The following is a 25,271-nucleotide window of genomic DNA, read 5'->3' as shown; positions in this document are numbered from 1 at the left end:
AATGCTGCACAAACATCTAAATGCAGGTCACAAACTGAAATAATTACAGAGATTGAAAGTGCCCTCAGTATTTTTGGTTTACACATAATTGTACACCGTTGTTGAGAATTATCATTAAAATATACATTCACCCGAGATATATCTGTCTTTTAGTGCTGTTCACAACAAGATCGAGGATAGGTCCACACCAAAGCATACATTTTGGTTTTGGGGGCTGGCAAACGATTCATCGCAATTAATCGCATTGAAAATAAAAGTTTGTGTTTACATATTGTACTCTGTATAGGCTACTTATTATGTAGGCTAGGGCCTATATGTAAAAACACACACTTGCATGGATGTATTTTAAGAACAATTTGTTATTTATAAATAAAAGGTTTATATTTATATTTATATTTATTAATAATACTGTATATATACATATACTGTATGTATGCATAATGCATGTAGCTTTGTGCGTGCGTGTGTGTGTGTGTGTGTGTGTGTGTGTGTGTGTGTTCAAATATGCATAATAATTCATCTTTTTACAAACATTCTTCCATATATCTTCCTTTGTGTTACAACAGAACAAAATTCTTGGGTGAACTTTCCCTTAAATACTGACCACTTTATCTACATTTGCACTCAACGTCGACAAGATGGCGCTGTTTCAATAACTCCAGTTTGATGAATGTTCGGGTCTTCCCTTCCCCGTCTATGGTCTTCCCTTCTCATCGGCGCCATTTTCAAACAATGTTACCGCCACCGGAAGACCGTTCACCGTGGGGAGGGGAGGAAATCTGCTGCAAACACTGATGATAAGCTAACCTCAAACAGTTTCACAAAATGAAGGCGCTGAGGCGAAATACCCAAACAATAAACAGCAAGGAGACTTTGGAGGGTTAATTTTTGTGTCGTTTATTGAGGAGAAAAGCTTTGTTTCCGTGAGCCAGATATGCTGCAAAAGGAAGACTGAAGCTAATAACGTTACAGCAAACTGCTGAAGTCGGACTGACAGTTTACGCAAACAGCAACAAGCGTCGGCGTAAGTATATTTTGTTTAGAAGGATTTGTATTTATTTTAGGTCATATTACATTTATTATTGTAACTCTATGGTCGCGTTTTAAAACATATTGAGCTGCCTAACGTTACATAGACACCCAAACGTGACACGAAGTGTTTTGTTGTTCTAAAACAGCCACTAATTTAATGTAACAGATTTTACTGACATGGATCATGAAAGTTTAACAATAGACCAAGTGTTCAATTTTCCATTTTTTATACAATTAAAATGAAGATATTAAATGAACTGGTGCTTTGAGTGTTTCATATGTCATACAGTCTCTGTAATATCAGTTGTCATGTTAATCGTTGTGTATGTAGAGCGGAGCGTGACCATGACGACGAGCGCAGAGCGGAAGTTCGTCAATCTGCGGAAGCGTTTAGATCAGCTGGGCTACAGACAGCCGCTGGCCATTGAGAGTCTGCCATTGGTTGAGAAGCTCTTCGGGTGAATTCTCTATAATATTTAGTATTATTCATACTGAACTATCCCCCCAAAAATATTTTTGTCTTCTTGGCTGGTAGATTTACTTTTACCCTGCCATTGTTTTCACTAGCTCTGGCACAAGAAATTGTAAAAAATGGCACGGGTGTTAAAGGGTTCGTTCACACAAAAATGACATTTCTGTCATTAATTCCTCACCCTCATGTCGTTCCAAACCTATAAGACTTTCATTCATCTTCAGAACAAAAATGAAGATTTTTTTTAATGAAATCCGAGAGCTTTTTGAACCACATTGACCGCAACGTTATTACCACTTTCCGGGAAAGGTAGTAAAGGCATCGTTAAAATAGCCCATGTGACCTTAAACACCTTAATGTTATAAAAGGACGAGAATACTTTTTGTGTGCAAAAAACAAACCAAAATAAATTCTTCCCTTTTGTGTCAGTCTCCTACACTGTTCACGTTGTAAAAACAGTGCAGCGCTTCTATGTTATATATCAGTGAAGTCAGAACACCGGTATTGGCCACTGATTGGCCGGCTCCTGCATCTGCATCACACGCATGTTTTGGTGCGCTCACGTGAACATCCTCGGCCAATAGTGATCCGGCGTTCTGACGTAGAACTAAAGCGCTGCACTGTGTTTACAATGTGGCAGTGAACATGGAAGAGAAGAAAGGGTTGAATAAAGTAATTATTTTTGTTTTGTTGTTTTGCGCACAAAAATTATTCTTGTCTCTTCATTAAAGTTGAACTACTAGTTAGTAGGGTTGGGTACCGAACTCTGTATTTTTAAGGGCACCGAGCGAATTACGTCGGTACGACGTTCACATTCAATCAAACCTGAGAATGCATCTGGTGATATAGGGTTTTTATTTACCACACACACACACACACACACACACACACACACACACACTGCATGACAGGCCATCTCATACAAGGACATGAACAAATGAACTTCATCGCCAGAGCTGCTCTAAGTCACTTCATGAGCATTTTACCCTTTCGTTTGATAAAAACTACCATCATATCACAAACACACAGAAACTCAAAGGTCTTCACGGCACCCTGTCAAAATAAAACTTCGGTTTATCTTGACAAAAATAGTACTGCTGTACTGTACAATTTCAATACGTCTCAACGTAATAATAATACTAACACTAATTTAATACTTATAAATTATCAATACTTTAAGTAATAAATCCCTATTTTTCTTCCATGTTTTAAATGTAACTGTATAAAGCTTAGTTGTGCAGCACTTTGTTTGAAAAAAGGTTGTTTAATTAAATTAAAAGATTAATGTTTTATGTCTTCAATTGAATAACAGAAATGTTTTCATAGAAATATAAAAATAAAGAAATAAAATGGTTGTTTTTATTCATTCAACTAGGTACGTAAGTAGCTTATTATTTACCAAGGCAGCTCTGGCATAATGTCAATAACACTTCTATAAATGACTTACAGTTTCTTTACTGTAATTGAGGTAAACATCCCTAAAGTAACGAAAAAAAGGTACCGTTGGTTTACCGGTACTGGTTAAAATGTGAACGGTACCCAACCCTAGTAGTCACATGGACTATTTTAAGGATGTCTTTACTATCTTTATGGGACTTGAAAGTTGTAGCTGTGTTGCAGCTTATGAAGCTGTAAAAAAAAGCTGACTATTTTATTAGTCAAAAAGCTCTTGGATTTCATCAAAAATATTTTAATTTGTGTTCTGAAGAACGACATGAGGGTGAGGAATTAATGACCGAATTTAAATTTTTGGGTGAACTAACCCCTTAGTTTTAGTTAGTTAATGAAAGTAAAACATGATACATTTTGTAAATGTATATAATATGTGAAACATGATTTGACAGAAGCGTTATCAATCTGTTTTCATTTATGTCTCAGTGACCTGGTCCACACCACCGAGAGTCTCAGAAATGCCAAGCTTTCTGCAGGAAAAACGGAAAAGGAAAGTCGTAATGTGGATGCTCTTCTGGAGCCATATAAAGCTGAAAATGCCCGGATAGTCAGAGAAAACAATGAGCTGCACCTTGGGCTTTTGAAAATGAGAGAGGAGAAGGATCGGATCAGCAGGGGTACAGATTGGGTTTAATGCCTCAAATCCTGTTGCAAATAGATTTGATCTCTTTTTAATCACATAAAATGGTTATAATAATCTTTATTGTTCCATTTTTAGAGCTGAAGGCGTACATCAGGAAACTGGACCATGAAACCTCAGATCTGAAATTCCTCAATAATCAGTATGTGCTCAAAGTTCGTTCCCTTGAGAAGGACAGCAAAGCCAAGACGGAGCGCATCTTACAGCTCCAGGAGAAGAACATGCAAGCTGTTGTTCAGACACCAGGTTGGTTGATATGTTGCAGCTGTGGTATTCACCTTTGTCTGTTTATGCCGCTATTACAAAATTTTATGGTCAATGGTTAATTTAATTAGGAGGGAAGAAGCGATCAATCCCATTTAGACGCCAGCGGATGCAGATAGATGAGCTCCTCCCATCCTCCAGCGGCCCCATCCCTCCATCTGTGGCTCAACCAGATGATCCCTACATCGCTGACCTTCTTCAGGTGGCTGATGACAGGTGTGGGGAAGAAAACAAACAGAATCATGATAAATCAATTATTTGTAATTAATGCATTTGTAGATAACACATTCAGTCTTTTTTTAAGGAATCAACGAAAAAAATCATATTTATATTCTATAGTTATTATTAGCAGACGGCGCTACTAAGAGACACTTCACTGCAGTGAGAGATGGATATTAGGCGGTAAAACATGGTACTCTGTGCGGTAAATCAAGAACACCAGATTTAAATAATAAGACTAACTGTGTTGAGCTGGAGAACAATCATTAGTTTCTGTCCATCAGTGATCCAAACAGTTGCTCTCCTGTCTAAAAAAACACATCAGATATTAAAGAGGCTTTGGTGTTTCCATGGTTTCTACTAAATAAATCCGGGTAACGAGGGTATGATGTCACTGATAGGCGATACACGGATGCAGTCCGTGTCCTGATTAAAGTTGCTTATTTCTCTGGATTTAAACATTCTTGAAAACATTTGGAATAATGTAAGTCCACGAGTCAACAAAAGTGTTTTTTTGGATATTTTAATTCAAAAATCTTAAATATTGTGCTTTTAATTTGTTTGCGTTAAAATGTTCATTTTGACAGACTGTCCCTGTTATAACACATTATTAACATGAAATAAACATTTAAAAGTGAATAAGCCATCAAATTGTATAAATATAAACACATTTTTTGACAGTTTTTATAAAAAAAGAAAGACAATCTTTGTGTTTAGAATCCAGGAGCTCCAGAAGGAAGTGGCACAGCTCAAGCTTGACCTGGAGAGAGCGCAGGCCGGAATCAAACATCTCAACACACAGGTAAATGTGCACGCACCTACATTTCACAAATGTAATTACCGTGTATAGTCTGATTACTTTTTCTTAGGTGTTGTTTTAATGTTCCAGGGGGCAAATGGTTTTGCGTAAGCCACAACTTGATTGTTTAGGGAGAATGACAACGTGATCGTTGTTGTTAAAATCAAAGTGGAACTGAGAGTCCTTCTTAAACTTGTTTAATTATTTTTATTTGAGACATCCTTCAAGAGCTCACATATATGTGCACTAATGATAGGTTATTACTAAAAACAATATGATATCTGTTATTTGTTTATCATATATTAACAGTAGCTGTGTTTCCATTACCCTTCAAATTGTGCAAATTGAAAATATGCCAAATGAAAGCAACTCAATTTTCACAAAACAAATTTTATATTTCGCTAACCTGCAATTGAATCGTTTTTCCGCATTTAAAGGTCACCTGGCATACATAAAAGTCGATCATTCTTTAAAGATGGCGCTGTATGTTTGGACAGAAGACGAGATAGAAGAGTTCTTTATTAAACTCATAAAAGACAAATGCCAAAATGTATCAAGATCTCGCAGCAGAAAGGAGGGAGAAACAACTCATTGGTGGCCACTCCCAAGTTTAAGGGGCTTTCCTTGCCATTAATGCATGGATAGCACACCTACGTCTCCTTTGATTCAAAATAATGGCTACTGCAAGGTCTGCGATATAAGCTAACCTATAAAGTCCATTTCCATGATTTTTGGAATGACTGATCGCAAGAGAAAAAAATTATGTGTTAGTCGTATATCATCAGTTAATGGAAACGGCAACATTTTACAATAGCTTTTTTATTGACATTTAGAAAATATTGCAATAGTTTTGTGCAAATATGTAATAGAAACCTAGCTAGTGTGACTCTGTTCATAACATTAACCCTTACAAATTGTCCTTGTGGACAGGTGGAAGAGCGGGATAAAGAGATTGAGCGTCTGAATCGAGCTCTGGATGGTGGTCGACCTAATGATGTCATCTCTTCAGAGGCTCAAAACATCAGCAATGAAAAACTTATTGCTCATTTGAACCTGCAGGTAAACTGGATATCCATCTGATATAATAATATTTTTTTAATTTTGTTTGGCAAATTACCTGACCGAGAAATCTAACGTGATTTCAACCAAAGGGCACATCCTTTGTCATCCCAAAAACTGTACTGTACTTCACAGCATGAAAAAACTAAACTTGCATTCAGATTGTGAATGGGTAATAAACAGAAAGCAAGAGAAGAGCCTTTATAATCACTAATGCTATCAATCTCCAAAGCACAAGCTGAATTCTTTACTATTGCAAAAACTCCTATTGTACAATGACTCTCTTATTTACATCTTTCAGATAGAGTATCTGCAGGAGACCAACAGATCCCTGGAGCAGAGAATTGACGGACTGCAGCAGAGGAAGAAGACTGTGTCTAGTGAGGTGGCTGACCTGAGCGCTCGAAATCAAGAGTTGTGTCAGGAGCTCACTCAAATAGACCAGCTCGCCCAGCAGCTAGAGAAAGACAAAGAGATGGTTTTAGAGACTGCTGACATGGAGCTGCAAGAGGCCAAGGTGATCTCAAGACAGCAAATATTTTTATATATTTGTTAATATATATATACATTTTAAATATATTAAATGACACACACGACACAGAAAGACGTGCACCAGAATCGAGTTCTCTTTCACGTTTGAATACAATAACACAACAACAATAACACACATAACTAGACCATACTAGCTGCTAGCAGCTATTTAGGGGCCAAGCCCCTGTGGATTTTGTTTTAGGCTATTTGGATATTTTGGATGCATGTTTTTTTTTCTTCCCCATCATGAATTTCTTTATACGGTTCACACGGTTTAAAGCTTAATAAACACTGGATTTGACCTGTAATTGAATTCACCAGAATCGAGTTCTCTTTCACGTTTGAACAAACAATAACACACATAATTATGCCAAAATATTCATTTTGTCGAGTATCCCCATTAGAGCAGCCTTAAATTTATTTAAAGCTGCCGTCCGTAACTTTTTCGCTTTGGTGGTTAATAAACAGAACTGCAGCCGGAGCTTCTTTTCTCTGTTTATGTCTATGGCGAGTCACGCAGGGAGTGTGCTCCTCTGCAGCGGCTCCTACCAGACCGGTCTAAAATACTCCCAATATAAACACTTATTATAACTGTACCATAATGATTCAGGGTAAGACAAAAACACGGTTTGGAAAATGGATTCATGTTGTACATTCTCATTATATAATTTTTGTAAATTTTGAACACAAAAAAAGTTACGGACAGCAGCTTTAAGTAACGTCTTGAACGTAAAGAGCTGTGAGAGAATGAGACGCGTGTGAGATCCGTGTCATGTGATCGCGGCAGGTCTTAAAGTGACAGCAGCCACTAAGGCTGTCTGTCATTAATGTTCATCAAAGAGAACAGAGAAAATCACTCACTGCTCTCGACTGAAGGACTTTTGTAGCTTTAATGAGGATTCATCTATATTTCATTTATAATTTATGCAGTCCAGACTGTTTGATAATTAATTCAATTTCAGTATACATCACAGGGCACTAGTACATGTGACATTTATTAGTGGTTTATGTGAGGATTGTTTAAGTGATTTATGAGATTTAATTGCACTTATATGAAAAATTTTTTTTAAAGCTTAGTAAAAATTGTAATCGATAGCTATCAATTATAGTGAAATGTTAAATGTCTATAATTAATGTTTTAAAAAATACATATTTCATGGAGACATCAGTATCATTATCAGTGAACCTGGCCTTCATTCATAAAAATAAGCTTTTATGACAAATATTTTTAATATACTGTCTAAGTTGTTTCTCCATTAATCTGGAGAGTAACTGTGTTATTATTACACTATAAAATATATTAATAACGCCAATGTTTTTAATCATTAATAACAGAAAAATTTGTACTTTTTTGTGTGTTTTTTTAATCGACTGACAACACTAATTAATAATAATGATCATAATAATATTTAGTCTCACTTGGATTTTAATATTCTGAATATGAACATTTAGCTTTATGTATTGATACTTATACTGACTCTATCTCTGTCTCTAGAAAGAGATTCAGCGTCAGCAGCGGGAGCTAGTGGACCTGGAGGAGGTCATCTCTACATTAAGACGAGTATGTGCATGGGTACACTGTCCACACAGCAGAGCATGTGAAATGAGCTGTTAAATTAACCATCTGCTTCAGAACAGCACATTTATTCTGTCTGGCCTGACATGACATGGATGGTTTAATAAAGCTCCTGGATATAAAGACTTTGTGTTTTTGTTTACCATCTTTGTGTTGAATTTCTGACTGTAAGGAATGTATTTCTTTTGGAGTTCATGATTATTCGCCTTTTAGATATCGCACACCTATTATTACTGGCCTGTGGGCGTTTTGAGTAATTTTATCTGAAAATGAAAATACAGTTATACAAAGATGACATGTAAATAACATCTGTATTTTCTTTCAGAAACCTAGGCTTTACCACACCTCTAGTGGTGTTGTGTTGTTATGGTCTTAGACTCTATTATTAGGCAAACATCTAAAGCTTGCAATGATTTGTTGCAGGATATGGCTGATGGAGATCACGTGAAAGACCGTCTGAGGGATCAACTACTTGATCTTCAAGAACAGAATGACAAGATGGAGGGACTGATACACTTTCTGGAGGAAGACAAAAGAAGACTTCAGGACAAAGTAGAAGCAATGACACAGGCTGGTGAGATACAACGCTCCTCTTTATGTGTTAGTTGCAGGTAAAGTGATGTATGGTTTAATTTTAGTGCTGTATTTGTTTCAGATAAGGAGATGATTCTAGAATTAGAGCGAATGCGTGCAAGGCATGGGATGTGTGGCAAGGATCACTCTCCGTCCCGTCTTGATGCCTTTGTGAAAAGTTTAGAGGAGGAAAGGAATTATTACAAACAGGAGGTGGAGCGGTACCGTCTGGTTAAGGGCAGGACAGACAGAAGCCCCGCCCCTAGTCCAGGCAGGGGGAGGAGCCCCAGAGGAAGAGGCAGCTGGCATGAAAAGGTGGGAACTGACTGCTGTAATGACAATCATACATGGTTTAAGCAGGGCCTGGAATTCACATTGTACCTTTTTAATCATTCTTGAAATCTCTGGACCCATAATGCAGCAACATGTTAGTATATACCTTTTCTCAGATTTTCTTTTTTTGATGAATAAGGAAAATACTATTGGCCATTGGTTTCGAATAAATAATGACCTGCTCAGTAAAAAAAAAAGTAAAAGTGAATGAAAATGGAACAAATAAATAAATAAAAATAAAAGAAATTGTGTGTGTGTGTGTGTATATATATATATATATATATATACACACACACACACACATATATATAACAATTATTTATAAATTATTTAATAAACATTTATACTTTTTTTTAAACTTTTAAACATTTGTAACCTACATTATTTCCTTATTACTTTTTTAAACATCATTACTGTTTTTTTTTCTTCCTGAGGCCATTTTACAGAATATGGATTTTATTTAAAGGGGACCTATTATGCAAAATTCACTTTTACATGGTGTTTGAACATAAATATGTCTTTGCAGTGTGTTTACACAAACCCTATAATGATAAAAATACACCCACTCCTTTTTTTTTTTTATCCCATAAACCAGTGTTTTAGAACAAGCCGTTCGCAGATTCTGTACAAAGGGACGTCACTTTATACAGGCTCCAACTGCTGAAGGAATCTGCCATATTAGCATAGACCCCGGCCCTGAGCCAGTCCAAGGCCGGAGCAGCTGTAGCGACAAAAAGTTCTTGTAAGCATTAAGCAACCCAGCTTTTGTTGTTGGATGTAAGAGTGAACATAACAGTCTTTATTTACTCCTAATATCAGAGCCGCTGAAGACGCAGTGGATTAGTTTTGTTTTTGAAGGAATGTACCCCCCATATACCTACATTTGTTTACGTCTGCACTAATTATTTTACATCAGACTGCTTTGTGAACAAAGCAATATAAAGGGACAATATAAAACACAGGTTTTGCTAAAAAGATGTTACTCAAGGATGGATCAGTACCAACTGTTTGTAATCCAGTTTATAGAACAATATTGGTCACAGCAGTAATGAATGTGAGAGCACACACTTTATTACAGCTCATCGGATGTAGGCATAATTGTCCGACTCCGGTTCGAACTGAACACCTCTACTGAGTTTGACCTATTTAGTGTGTTAGATTGTCCTCCTGACACCAGAGCATGAGCTCTTGAAGCTCCGCCCTCTTCTTGAAAGCATTTGCATTTAAAGGGACACACACAAAAACGGCACATGGTAATTTTTGCGTCATATAAAAATATGTAATTTGAGTTAAAATAAGAAATGAGAATTTTGAGTTAACTTAACCTACACATTGCGGGGACATCAGAGAACTATTTTACATCTTGTAAAAAAGGGAATAATAGGACCCGTTAAAGACAGTTATTAACATTAATTACTAAAATAACAATATTCCACATGATTGGGTCAAACCTCGCTGAGAAACTGACCTTTTTGCATTTTTAGAGAGATGGCGATGCGGAGCTCTCACGTGCAGTGAAGGAGAGGGATGAGCTACAGTCGGTGCTGCTGGGCTTTGAGAAACACATAGAGGACATCCAGACCAGAGTTAAACTTCTGACTGCAGAGAGAGACCAGCTCAGCTCACAGTACCAGCAGGTGAGACGCCACCTGCAACAAATCTGCTGTCTTAAACCAGGATGTCAGAAGCTTCTTCATGTACCAATCACTTTGTGTTTTAATCCACCCAAAAACGTCATACTTTACTGTCTCATTTTCAGCCAACTTTCATAAGCACATACATGAGCTTGAAGTAAACATCACATACTTTTAGTCTGAGCATCACAACGTGCTGACATTTTATGTCAAGTGTGAACTCATGAATAACTTGCCTGGAATTTTTTGAAAATTTAAACATTCAAAGGTTAGTCAATATTAGTATTTTTCTCCCACACACCTATCGCTTCCCTTCAGAAGACATTGATTCATCCACTGGGGTCTTTTGTGTGGTTTTTGGAGTGTTGCACATAACTCTCAGATGGAGTATTTTTCCAAAAATCTATGTTTGTGTTCATCTGAAAAAAGTAAGTTAAACACATTTGGAACAGGATGAGCATCCTGATAAACAATATGAGATTACATTTTTTGGTGAAGTATCCCTTTAACTTAAAGGGGGGGGTGAAATGCTGTTTCATGCATGCTGAGCTTTTTACTCTGTTAAGACTTGGATTCCCATCCTAAACATAGACAAAGTTTCAAAAACTAATGTTTTGATTATAAAACTAACGTTTGATGGAGTATTTCTGTGTCAAAAATACTCCTTCCGGTTTCTCACAAGTTTCAGAGAGTTTTTTTCGAGTATGGCTCGGCTTGACGTTAATAGAGCGGAAGGTCCTTGTATGGGCCGTACGGGCTCTTCCCGCGAGCGCGTGACTAGAGCGAGAGAGGAAATGCACGACCATAAACACTTGCTCAGGTGCAGATCCAGTCATCCGTGAACACTCATGTCGTTATAGTCGGCGCCGCGCTCCACTTTATTCCTATGGTTGACCTCGAGCGCTTCAGCACAGCATTCCGGGAAGGCAGCGCTGCATTTGAACCGATTTGAACGCAGAAATGACGGAAAGCTTCACAACATCGCTTCAGTCGCGTCGTAAAGTGGATCTCCACGGTCACTGCTGTTACAGGACTTCACCAAATCATACCAAAGAAGTGTGTTTTTGACGGAGCGGTCCCAGCGATAAAGGTTCGGTCCTGCTTTGGAAGCAGCCGGTGAGTAAAACTGCTTCAAATGTCTCTGCTATTGGCTCGTCGCGTGAGTAAACATCAGTAAACGACACGATCGCGTGCTTCGGCATTCAAATGCGCTAACGGTTACTCCATTGTTGTTCTGTATAACGTTACACTAGTCTGACTCTGACTTGCAAAACCATTTTGCTTGCTACTTCTAAGGTCTAGTCGCATACAATAGTCCATAAACCTAATCATGTCCTCATAAACTGAGAGTAAAGACACAGAAATGTTGACAGGCCTCTAAATACAGTCCATACCACAGAGATGGACGTCCTGCTGTTGCTCTTTCTCCTGTTCAATTTATTTCAGCCTCTAAATTTGATTCTGGATCATATATCTATTAGCTGAGATCGATAGCGATGGGTTTCTCCACGCTTGAGGACGTCACCACTTTGTGCGCATTCGTCATTCTTTAGCTCCGCCCACACGATACGCCTCCAGGCGCTCGTTTTTTTCCGGAAAGACTTGGTACAGCCTATATTTCTTTTATAAATATAATAAAACTAAAGACTTTTCGGAGATATGAAGGATGCAATACTACTCTAGGTACTCAAGATTGACATGAGATTGACTGAAACTGAGTATCCCCCCCCCCCCCCCCCTTTTAAGATGCACATCTAGCTGTTTTCTTTGGGATTAGTTGTAAATGTGTTTTAAATATAGACTCAGGAGGAGCTGAGACGTGTCCAAAGGGAGCTTGAGTCCTCTGAACTCCAGCAAAGGATCAGAAACGACGGGGAACAGACTGAAGCTGAACTCCAGAGGGTTACTGCAGAGAGAGACATGCTTAGGGACAGACTCAAGGTATGCGTGTGTGTGTGTGTTTGCAAATGAGATTTCTGTGGTTGGAGTAGTCCGTTTGAAATTCCTCCAAGGCACTTGTAGGGTGAGTGGTATAACTGTGTGTTAAGGGGAGAGATTCCAAGATAAAGCGGCCCTTTTGTTTGTTTTTTTCTTTCTCTTTGCAGGTTGCCCAAAGCTCATCTCTAACAGACAGAGAACAGGAGGAGATCAGGATTCTTGAGCTGGAGAACACCATTGAGATGGTACAACACTTATAGTGCTTGAACTGTTAATATTTACACAAATATTACCAGTGTGTTTAATCATGCCTGGATTGTTGAGCTAATGCTCACTTCTGAATTTGCCCTTGATGAAAGGGTTAGTTTTAGGTGGTATAAACGCACCTAAATGTATCATAATGTGATGTATTACTTTGTAGCTGGAGAGAGAGAAGGCTGATCTGCGCACTCAGGTGGCTGTGCTGAAGGAGAGTCGTGTTTCTGTTGAGAGGGAGCTGAAGACTCAGTCAGCAGTGCTGGTGCAGAATGTAGAGGAGGCCACACATCACAGAGTCGAGAGCTGTGCACTCAGGTCTGTGTGTGTTTGTGTACCGCCACTGTAGACAGACATTTCTGCCTGGCGTGCTTAAACATGTGCCACAGAATTATAAAGCAGCTTGATGTTTCCCATTTGTGTGTGTGTGTTTAGGCTTCTGCAGGAGCAGATGGAGCAGTCTCTCTCAGATGTTCAGCACAGATTATCTGTGAAGACCAATGAACTGCAGGCAGCTCACCAACAGATCGACAAACTAGAAGAGAAAATCGGTGCGTTTCTCTTACCAGTCTCACTCATTAATTTACTCAGATGCATACTCAAATCTTTATGCTATTATTAGCTGTTCGTTCTTTTATTTCTTGTTTACTGTCATGCATCTCTGTATTAGGGGTGTCAGAAGTATATGGGAGGAAATTTGCAAAATGTATGCACAATTATCCGTGAACTTGATAAATGTTGCAGATATGTTTTACCATCCAAAACCAAATACCTTTCAACTTGCGTGTGCAAAATTAAGAAATAACATTTTTGTGAATACAAATGTTTTCTTTTGTGTTAGTGTATCATAATTTGTGCAACATTTGTGGATCAGGTGGCACGTGCATTCATTTACATCTTTTACAGTCGATCTCTTTTCATTCATTTGCAATTTGAGACTTTCTTTTTGTGCTTTTCAAGCATGTCACAACCCACACACAAACTACCAATGAATAAGCCTGGCGCTAATTATTAATGTGTGCCAAACGTCCCATCTATTTGACAAATTCATTAACGTGCATTAGTACATTTAAACTTATACTTATCAACTTGTATGGGCAAAATCCAGAATTACATCAATGTGCAGCTTTTTGAACATTTATAGAGACGTAGCTGTGAAAACAAAACTTCGATTTTGTATTAATGTTGGTCAGAATTTGTACATGCAACAAGTAAGATGTGCATTTGTGCATCCAGTGAAAAGCGTACATTTATTATATGTGAAGCTGTTTCATACCTATACATAGCAGAGACAACTGCTCTCTCTGCCTCAGCGGCTGATTTAAATCATTAACTAATAGATACAGCAGAATTGTTGTCATTTAGAAATAAGCTTGCGTGGGTGTTTAAATCCAGATCACAATCTTTTAAAGGGGGGGTGAAACACTCAGTTTCAGTCAATCTCATGTCAATCTTGAGTACCTATAGAGTAGTATTGCATCCTTCATATCTCCGAAAAGTCTTTAGTTTTATCATATTTATAAAAGAAATATAGGCTGTACCGAGTCTTTCCGGAAAAAACCGAGCGCCTGGAGGCGTATCGTGTGGGCGGAGCTAAAGAATGACAAGCGCGCAAAGCGGTGACGTCCTCAAGCGTGGAGAAACCCGTGGCTCAGCTAATACAGATAATGATCCAGAATCAAATCTGAGGGAGAAATAAATTGAACAGGAGAAACGGCAACAGCAGGACGTCCGTCTCTGTGGTATGTAAGTTACTGTATTTAATGGCCTCTCCACATTTCTGTGTGTTTACTCGCAGTGTATGAGGACATGATTCGGTTTATGGACTATTGTATGCGACTAGACCTTAGAAGTAGCAAGTATACTGTAACGTTATACACAGAACAACAATGGAGTAACCGTTAGCGCATTTGAATGACGAAGCACGCGATCGTGTCGTTTACTGATGTTTACTCATGCGACGGTAGCCAATAGCAGAGACATTTGAAGCAGTTTAAGTTAACTCACCGTCGAAGCTTTATCGCTGGGACCGCTCCGTCAGAAACACACTTCTTTGGTATGATTTGGTAAAGTCCTGTGACAGCAGTGGCGTGTAAATCCATTTTGAGACGCAACTGAAACGATGTTGTCAAGCTTCCCGTCATTTCTGCGTTCAAATCGGTTCAAATGCAGCGCTGCCTTCCCGGAATGCTGTGCTGAAGTTGAAGTCGCTCGACGTCACCCATAGGAATAAAGTGGAGCGCGGCGCCGTTCACGGACGACTGGATCTGCAGCTGAGAGACTGTTTACAGCGTGCTATAGTCACGCGCGCGCGCACCCTACCGGGAGAAGAGCCCGTACGGCCCATACAAGGACCTTCCGCTCTTATTAACGTCAAATAGACCCATACTCGAAAAAAACTCGCCGAAACTTGTGAGAAACCGGAAGGAGTATTTTTGACACAGAAATACTCCATCAAACGTCCAACATTAGTTTTTGAAACTTTGTCTATGTTTAGGATGGGAATCCAAGTCTTTAACAGTGTAAAAAGCTCAGTATGCATGAAACAGCATTTCACCCCCCCTTTAACAATTAATCGTGCAGCTCTAATAGATGTGAAATTCGTTATGTAGAAAGAAGATTCTTAACGTTGTGTTTATTGTGCAGCTGATCTGAGTAGACATGGTTCATCTCAGAAAGATGAGGTTGCGACTCTGCAGAGCACAATAGCATCTCTAGACCGAGAGAAAGACGCTCTGCAGGACGATGTGGACCAGAAGACGGAGACTGTGGTGCTGTTACAGGAGGAGATCCACAGGAAGGTACTCGGCACACAGTATCAGAGCATGTCTTATTACAGCTCTGTTCTCAATACAGACTATTTGGTGATATTTGTAGAGGAGATAACTAGTTGCATTCAGTAAATTCTTGAGCATTTTTGTGGTACTGCTTTATAAAGTTAGTTTTGATCTACAGGAAAAGACTCTGCTGGAAGTCCGGCTGACGGTCACAGACTTGGAGAACTCTTTGGAGTAAGTGTCTGTTAATAAAATTCATATTCTCAGAGTGATGGGATGTTTCTGCCTTTTTGGAAAGGAATAGAAGGCCTTCAGTGTCTTGTATGCAGTGCTGCCATAGTTACTTTGAAAAAGTAATCTGATTACTGATTACTCCTTTAAAAAGTAACGTAGTTACTTTAAAGATTACTTGATTTTAAAAGTAACTAAGTAAGATTACAAGTTACTCTATTAGTTACATTCAGCAGTGGCTGACAACACCCCAGCCGCTCTCAACATAGAAATGACAACCATTTTTGCCAACACCCACTTTATCGGAAGTCCATTTTTAACAGTAACGTAAACAATGTATCTTCTGAGGTTTTAAATTGAAATTAAAAAAAAAATTCCTGAAATTTTTTTCTCCCTGAGACAAAAGAAAAAAGAGAAAATATTTATTTTAAATTTTTTACTAGGGAAAATGACTAAAATAGTAACTCACAGTGACTTAAATAAATTACTTTAATCTGATTACTGGTTTGGAAATAGTAATGTGTTTGATTACTCGTTACTGGAAAAAAGTAGTCAGATTAGAGTAATGCGTGACTAAGTTACTGGCATCACTGCTTGTATGATATGTATTTCAGTCAGCTGAAGGGGGCTTTGAGCAGTCGAGAAAGGGAAATCGCTAGCCTGCGCAGACAGCTGGACCAATCACAAGAGGAACTCTCAGCAGTTAGTCGAGACAGAGAGGTCGCGCTGAGAGAGAACCGCAGGTTACAGGATGATCTGGCCACCATGACCAGAGAAAACCAGGTTTCTATAGTTTCATCTTCCCAACCTTCCAGATGACAAAAGTGAACGCACTCCTGTTCACGCAAACATCATCAACGCTCACATACTTGTGTCCCTTTCTCCAGGCTGTGCACGCAGAGATGCAGGAAGCTCTGAACGAGAGGGATGAACTGAAGCTCAGAGTTCACTCGTACATCTCCGAGGTGGCACGAATAGAAAGCATGATGGCTGCCAAGGTGAGAGATGGAGAGGAAAATTTAGCCGTTTGAAAAGACATTTGTTTATAATACATTGGCAAAAGCAATTTGATTAAGATGCCATTGTTCAATAAACGGTTAAATTTAAACTGTTTAGGGGTCTTCAACAGGTGGCCACAAATTTTTATTTGATCCCAAACTTATTGATGGAAAAATTGAAGGTACAATATGTAAGTTTTTTTTATTAAAATATCCAAAAACTACTAGAACAATGTTATATATTTTGTTGACTTATGTCATTACATTATCATAAATGTTTCCTTCGATGTTAAAATCCAGAGAAATCTGCAATTTTAACCAGGACACGGAACGTGTGTCACCTATTAATGACATCATACCCGCGTTACCCTCTATTTCCGTCTGTTTTATTTTGTAGAAACCATGGAAACACCAAAGTCGCTTTAATATCTGATGTGTTTTATTAGACAGGAGAGCAACTGTTTGGATCATTGACGGACAGAAACTAATGATTGTTCTCCAGCTCAACACAGTTAGTCTTATTGTTTAAATCTGGTGTTCTTGATTTACCGCACAGAGTACCATGTTTTACCGCCTAATATCCATCTCTCACTGCAGTGTGAACAAGTGTCTCATAGTAGCGCCGAGTGAACGCACAGAGTAGCATTATAACATCACTCTCAACACACTCAGATCGATCTGATATGATAAAGCAGCGCTGCGTTCCCACACACACACACACACACACACACACATACACACACATGAACGGAAGAAGAGGAAGCGCTCGTCTGACAGAATAAAAGCTCCTCTGCTCTCAAGCCGTGTGTCGCACTCGTCTCTCAATAGCAATCGCTCCAGTGTCTCGTTCAGCCCCACCCTGCTTCATACTACAGTAACGCTAATAAATCTGTAATACATTAGCTTATCCATGAATATGATTTCTGCCCAAGTCCGGTTGGATTTTTTTCCCACTGTCTGTAGAGACAATTCCTATGATTCCATGAAATTAAGGCGTCATCAAGTTATACGTCTTTGTTTAGAATAAGTGCCCTCTAGTGGTGAAAATTACATATTGTGCCTTCAATAGACATAAAAATGCTATAAAAAAGCTAAAGTTCAGCTAAATGCAGAATTAAAATAATTTAAATTTCGTTGTAGATCAAATGCATATGTTGTCATTTAGCAACTTTTTTATTGTGCAGTTTGTTTTGGCACTGACACTCTTATCCATGTTGTGTTTAGGAGCAGGAGAACAGGGACATGCTGGAGCGTTTTCGATCCATCCACACTGATTCAGAGGATCGAGAGCAGAAGCTGCAGCAGGCTGAAGGGCTGAACAACTCCATTAGACTGGAGCTGCTCTCATCCGACACAGAGCGCAGGCACCTCAGAGAGAGAGTCTCACTGCAGGACAGAGAGATACAGGAGGTAAGAGTGAGGAGCACACTAACATTGCATTCACACGGGGCGTCGATGTTTGAAGGAGGGCTTGTCTTAAGCTTGGTGCTGACAGAACCGCAATAGTGACGACAGCCATCACGTTACTTTTGTGGTGTTGCATGTATGCAATTGGCTAGCTTCTGTGCTAGGGTATTTGCTTAGGCGATTTGATTGGCTGACCCCTGCATTGACGCTTAAAAAGTTGAACAATTTTCAACTTCTGCCGCAAGCAACTGCAGTGACCTACAGAGCCCACAATACAGTTCAGCAATGCATGATGTCACCCATTCAAAGTAAATGAGAAGTGTTACCACTGATGCTCCGTGTGAATGCACCAAAATGGGCTGTGTACATGACACTGTTTTCAACTAAAAAAACTGATAACTTTTTATGTGTTTTGGACTTTAGACAGCATGACATCATGACTTTGCGTAAACATACACGGCGCTTTCTAAAGCCAAGTGGCGTGTTATCTTTACGCATTTTGAGCTATCCGCGTGTATGTCTACGATGTGTGATTCCGTGTGTATGTCTATGCCTAAACGAAGCATCATCTCCGCGTGTATGTCTACGCCATGTGATCCCGCCAACCTAATCTCACAGAATTAATATTTATAGCCTAATTTTATATTTTGGAGCAACTAACTCCTACCCACTCTCAACAATATAAAACACGTAACAAATAAATGTACTGTCACATGTATTTATTGCAAAAAAATGGACCAAAAAAACAGTAAAAAAGTATTAACTCATGTTGAAGTCATACGATATCTTCATGTGAAGAACAGAGTTGATATTAATGTTTTAGTCGTTGAAATGATGATCAGGCCCCTTTGTGAACAGAACACACACACACTCGTTAATATTTCTTATTCAAATGATACACATGACAAGTTTAGAATGACGCGATCGGTCACGAGACACACGAGAGCCAATGCTGTCAAAGCTGACCTGACGTTTCTTCTGGCGGCAATATTTGAAATGGATTATTAATCTTTGGCGGATGAACTCGACGTTGTGATCGCTTTTGGGGATTTTATTCACATAAATCAATCGTTTGGCTTTGGAACACTTGGAATATTTGTACTTTCTGAATAAACTGTGCCCGCAGTCGTATCTGCCTGTTATATCATGTTTTTTATAATACACAAATGGGTAGGTTTAGGTAAGAGTTTGAGTTACGCGTTCAAAATGTGTCTAAATATGTGCATGTGTCCAGTGTAGGGGGATAGAATAAAATGGCGTTGATAAACACGCTAAAAAGCGATTATGTGTCTTGATAGCACGCCAAAATGGCATACGAATTGGCGTGTCATACACACACCATGAGTTATACTGCAGACAGCCACCTGGGGGCGATCAAGACGCTTTTACTTCACTTTTCAGGACTTGTGGGGCACTCTTGATTCAATCTATAGGCACATTTAGAAAGTTACTTCAACTACCGAATGTGTCTTTTTTTGTAGATTCATGTGATGGGGATTGCTTTGACAACGTTGTCGTCTGTACTTCAAAAAATGTTGTCATATAAAAGTACCCTTAATGTTTTCCACTGCCTCAACACCTGTGTTTTCTCTCAGCACTTGAACGCTCTGCAAGCATATGAAGCTCAGGTGTCATCGCTGGCACGGGCAATGTCTCGTTTGGAAGAGGAGGTCCAGGGGGCTCGAGCCGAGAAAGACTCAGTGTTGGGAGATCTGGCCTCTGTCAGAGAACTGTGTGTCAAGCTCGACTCCAGCAAAGAGCTCACCGTTCGCCAGCTGACATCTAAGAGCATGGAGTTGGAAAGAGTAAGACTCACACGCACAACATTCTCCCAGTCAACTACATCTTTAGAAAGGGTTTAAAAGTGAGCGAATGTACAACTAACATTTTAACATCAACCCCAGGTGACGGGTGAACTGGAGGATGTGCGCTCTGAGACAGAGCTTCTGAAAAAGCAGCTGGCCAGTGAGCGTCTTGCAGTGCGCAATCTTGAGACTCTGCTCTCCACCAATCGACAGAAGGAGTTTCAGACGCACCTGAGTGCCAGCGAGAAAGACTCTGAGCTCAAAGTGCTGAAGGACCGTCTCACTCTCGCTGACAGCAAAACGTAAGTGGAAAAACAACCAGCAAAAGAGCCAGTTCTGCTTTCTGAGTATGAATTATCATTTGCATTTAAAGAACAATATAAGCACTGTAACGAACAAATACAACTGACCGGCTTCTCTCCTGTATGATTTCATATGATTTTCTTAAATAAATTATGAGCTTCCAGAACTTCTGATTGAGGCTCTGACCTCCTAATTCAACTCCTTTCCACAAATTGAACATAGGAATAAAAACAGTATAAATAACAAAATTAAATATATTTTTTCTTAACCTTATTAAGTGCAACCATAATCAAAGTACTTTCTCAATATTCAAATTGCAAACAGAGAGCAGAGCTAAGAGGTGGTTACAACTACACAGCCCAGCCTAAGATAGCTTTGATATTGGGAGACAGGCTATTGTATGTCGCCTAATTCGCGCAAATCAGGAAGCTTGTGTTTACTTTCGCTTTCGTGATCGCATGTACTCTGTGTATAGGGAGCGGCGGTGATGAGCGCACATTCTACAAGATAAGACCTTTATCAGGCTCTTTTAGGCCTTTAGGTTACACTTGAATACACTTCAACACCTTACTCTCGTCATGTGAACTGTGATTCCTGCTGCAGCTCAGATGCAGTCGCACATAGTGCAGAGCCGACGTTTAAAATAGTTAAAAATGTAAGCGACCATTATCGAACTGAATTAAATCTTTATTTCTATATAACGACTGGAGGATGTAATGTAAACATAGCGGTCATGGCGATATTGCAAGACATCTTTTTGTCACATTTTAATCTCGTAAGATCTCATGGCACGAGATCTCGTCACAACCCTACTTTACAGAAGTGCAAAATGCATTTGAAAAATAGAGGAGACCACTGAGCTTCTGTACACAACTTGTCCAGAGAAAAGAAGGAGGGATTGTTTGGAAGCAAAACAGATGGATGGAGGCAAACAAGCACCAGCCGGTCGTTTAGAGGGGGGCAAACTGCATGTTTGTTTTTAACAGACAGCGCTCTAAAGCATCACAGGGCTATATATGTATGTCTATATATAAATTATACAATGTGTAATTCTGCCAATGTTTTATGTGTATATCACATTTTTTATTGTTTCCTGTGAGAGTCTGTTATACAAGCATGTGTCTTTGGCACACACAGAGGACTGTGCCTTCTTTAGGGCTGCATAAAGAGTCCATTGAATGTTGCTTTCCTCAAAACAAGCAGTTTCTCAATAGTGTTGCCTGGTGCAAGTGTGCAGTTGCCATGGCGATCACTGATGAACAAACAGCATGTGGAACAAACAGACATCAATCAAATAAAGGATGTCTTAATGCTCTCCAGCAGTTATAAAGCCATACTTGTTATAATAGTTTATTTGCTTTTTCTTTCAAGAGCTCAAAGTGTGTGTGTGTGTGTGTGTGTGTGTGTGTGTGTGTGTGTGTGTGTGTGTGTGTGTGTGTGTGTGTGTGTGTGTGTGTGTGTGTGTGTGTGTGTGTGTGTGTGTGTGTGTGTGTGTGTGTGTGTGTGTGTGTGTGTGTGTGTGTGTATTCGTAGGGCTGGTCATGCTAGAGAGGTTTCTCAGCTGCGTGGAAAAGTGTCTCAGCTACAGACAGAAATGGACGTCCTCAAGAGACAGCTAACCACTGAGCGCTTTGAAAGGTGAGCCCCAGGCTTTATTTCAAAAACTACTGAGCTTCCTAACTATCATAAAACCATTAGTCTACATGCTAGAGCTGCACAATGAATCGTTTAATAGATTGTGATCTCGATTCAAACACCCACGCGACCTCCTAAGTGATAATGGGTCTGTCTATTAATCCTTTGGCAAGTACGATCACAGTGAATTGAATCAGCCTCTGAGCCAGAGAGAGCAGTTGTCATGTATAGGTATGAAACGGCTTCACAAAGTCTTTTCATCCACACCATATCATTATTTCTGTCTTAGAATAATTCATATTATCACAGAAGATGAGTGTATAATTCAGAAGAATGTAAACATTGTCGTCTATGTAAACAATCAAAATAGAGTAAATCACCTTTTGAGTGGTGTCGATTACATCTTTACACCACCAGGTGGCGGCAAGAGACTGTTAGAAATGCGTTTGTCATTGAATCATTCAGTCGAGATTCATTCAAAAACCACTCATTCATCCAGTAATGAAACATTTTTTATGAGTAAGGCATTGAATTATTCATTTAAAACCAGTTTTTTTAATACTTCATTCAGATTCATTAAACATTTTAAAGAGACTGTAGCCATTAACATTTGTGATTACATGTTATTTTGTATAGCTGTATGTTCAGAATTGTAATCTCAGTTTGAAACCAAAAAATCGTGTTTCTCAATTTATCCAGAATCGTGCAGCTGGACTATATAGTAGATAGTAGATTTTTTGAAAGTTTATATTTATGTAATGAAAGTCAAGACTAGGCACTGATGAACAAATAAGCCTGAACCTCGAGCTGAGACTCGGACGTGGCTTTTCTTGCTCATAGCTCTGGCATATATGACACCGCGTCGCCCACAAGGCTATTGCTCCTACATAACCGCTTATATTCATCAGTTCTTTTGTATTCTTTTGTAAATCAGATACAGATAAAGTAGCACAATAAAGAGGACATTTACACTGATCAGGCATAACATTATTGACCGTACAGGTGAAGTGAATAACACTGATCATCTCTTCATCACGGCTCCTGTTAGTGTGTGGGATATATTAGGCAGCAAGTGAACATTTTGTCCTCAAAGTTGATGTGTTAGAAGCAGGAAAAATGGGCAAGCGTAAGGATTTGATTGAGTTTGACAAGGGCCAGATTGTGATGGCTAGACGACTGGGTCAGAGCATCTCTAAAACTGCAGCTCTTGTGGGCTGTTCCCGGTCTGCAGTGGTCAGTATCTATCAAAAGTGCTCCAAGGAAGGAACAGTGGAGAACCGGCCACAGGGTCATGGGCGGCCAAGGCTCATTGATGCACGCGGGGAGCGAAGGCTGGCCATGTGGTCCGATCAAACAGGCCCCACGTTGCAACTTACAGGACTTAATGAATCTGCTGCTAACATCTTGGTGCCAGATACCACAGCACTCCTTCAGGGGTCTATTGGAGTCCATGCCTTGACGGATCAGGGCTGTTTTGGCAGCAAAAGGGGGACCAACACTATTTATCATAATGTTAGGCCTGATGGGTGTATATGAATGCATTAGTGAGAGCGATTGCGTGTGAATTCATTCTAAATCTGGCAACGTGTGTCTGTGAGAGAGCTCTGTGAGTTTTAGTTATTAAGAAATATATGCTAGAACTTTTTAGTTTCTAAGCTTTTTTATTGATGAATACAGAACAGTGTTGACAATACATTTCTGCACTACTGAATGATTCTGTGTGTGCGCACGATCTGCACGTGATGTGTGTGCGTTACAATGCAGCAGCGCATTAGTTCAGAACGGAGATTAATTACATGTACAATAATCTGTTTAAAATGTGAATTCACCCGATCAATTTTGAGCATCCACATGGTATAAACATGTTTTGTGGAGCGCTCTCAGAGTATGCATTTATTTGTCATTTTAACTGTTTGGAAACGGAGCGTAAAAGTGAACTTATCCTGTTGTGCCCTCTATAGGTCATGACCAGCGACTAGTCGACATTACGCTTAAAGCACAGGATTAAAGTCGACTAGTCTGTGTGACCCCAACCATACAAACAAATAAAAGATTAGCATATTGCAAAGTTAAAGGCACAATACTCTAAAGTAGCATTTTAAGGACGTCCAAGTATTTTTGAAAAATACATTTTGGTATTGGAAAAACTTTAAATGCATTTATATTTTCTTTTTCATGCATGTGCCTGATGTGATGTTGATGTGTTTTTCTGTGGTAGAGAGCGAGCGGTGCAGGAAATGCGCAGACAGGGCTTATCTTTCTCTTCACTGCGAAGCTCTTCCCCTCTCAGCACCTCTCTGAGTCCCCGGCCTGCTTCTCCTGAGCGCTCCATCCTCCGCACACCGGAGCGCTCCGTGGACAAGACGGCAGAAAAGTGAGGGTCGCCGGACACGGCAGCAGATCTCATTTCATGTGTGATATTCATATATGACTAACCCCTGTTTAAAGGGATAGTTCACTTTAAAATGATAAATGTCATCCTTTACTCACCCTCAAGTTGTTTCAAACCTGTATGAATTGCTTTCTTCAGCTGAACACAAGGGAAGATTTTTTTTGAAGAATGTCAGTAACCAAACAGTTAACTGGAGCCATTGACTTCCATAGTATTTTTTTTTCCTACTATGGAAGTCAATGGCTCCAGTTAACTGTTTGGTTACGGACATTCTTCAAATTATCTTCCCTTGTGTTCAGCTGAAGAAAGAAATTCAAACAGGTTTGAAACAACTTGAGGGTGAGTAAAGGATAACAGGATTTTCATTTTAAAGTGAAACTATCCTGTTAACTTCACATTTTTCAGAAGTGTGAGCTTTAAGGAGTAGCAGCGAATGAAACGGTTCATCAGCGCTGATGTAAAACTGGTGTCGTGTGGAAGATTCCTGCTTAATCAGAAACTTTGTGTTGGGCCAGAAATGTCTCGGAGATAAGTCCAGAAGATATCTTCTTTCTAAAAGGGAAGTACTTTTTTTACATTTATTTCAGGTCAAAGGTAAAATTATGCCACCAAAGCCAAATTGTTGTTATATACTTTGTAATAACATGAATGAATTTGTATTGCAGTAGTCGTAGTGTCATTATTGTTCTTCATAGTTTTGGACTTTTAATGGAGAACGAGGCAGCTGTGTAGCACTTCATGTATTTAATTATCTTGAACTGGTAATAGAAGTGACCAGAGGTCTTCAGAAAGTTCATATTGCCATGTTCCTCAGGGCTGTTAATGTCACACTACCACTCCAACCTGTTTTATATGTTTATGTATGTATAATAGAATTCATGTTGACTGATTAACTTATTAATAAACATGCATAGTTTTAATATAACCTGTCATTGGGCTCTGTGCA

At 39.2% G+C, this 25,271-nt stretch overlaps 1 protein-coding gene across 2 annotated transcripts; it reads left to right on the top strand.

Annotated features, from left to right (window-relative positions):
• The first annotated feature begins 717 nt into the window (after positions 1-717).
• cep135 (centrosomal protein 135) lies at positions 718-25,250 on the top strand. 2 transcript variants are annotated; one of them, XM_067416847.1, is made up of 26 exons: positions 718-1,024; positions 1,364-1,490; positions 3,383-3,573; positions 3,675-3,842; positions 3,932-4,076; positions 4,797-4,881; positions 5,809-5,937; positions 6,239-6,454; positions 7,964-8,029; positions 8,468-8,618; positions 8,700-8,932; positions 10,435-10,587; positions 12,385-12,525; positions 12,690-12,767; positions 12,944-13,095; positions 13,213-13,328; positions 15,424-15,578; positions 15,733-15,788; positions 16,400-16,568; positions 16,673-16,783; positions 18,008-18,193; positions 19,786-19,995; positions 20,095-20,297; positions 21,832-21,936; positions 24,152-24,307; positions 24,731-25,250. In XM_067416847.1, exons 2-26 carry the CDS (start codon positions 1,378-1,380, stop codon positions 24,750-24,752), a joined length of 3,510 nt encoding a protein of 1,169 aa, XP_067272948.1. In that variant the 5' UTR covers positions 718-1,024; positions 1,364-1,377; the 3' UTR covers positions 24,753-25,250. The 2 variants fall into 2 exon arrangements, with proteins under 2 accessions (XP_067272948.1, XP_067272949.1); XM_067416848.1 differs by lacking the exon at positions 1,364-1,490.
• The last annotated feature ends 21 nt before the right edge of the window (positions 25,251-25,271 follow it).

Source organism: Pseudorasbora parva, chromosome 15, assembly GCF_024679245.1.
Source record: "Pseudorasbora parva isolate DD20220531a chromosome 15, ASM2467924v1, whole genome shotgun sequence".
Classification (NCBI taxonomy): Eukaryota; Metazoa; Chordata; class Actinopteri; order Cypriniformes; family Gobionidae; genus Pseudorasbora; species Pseudorasbora parva.
This window is presented reverse-complemented; position numbering and strand designations above follow the sequence as displayed.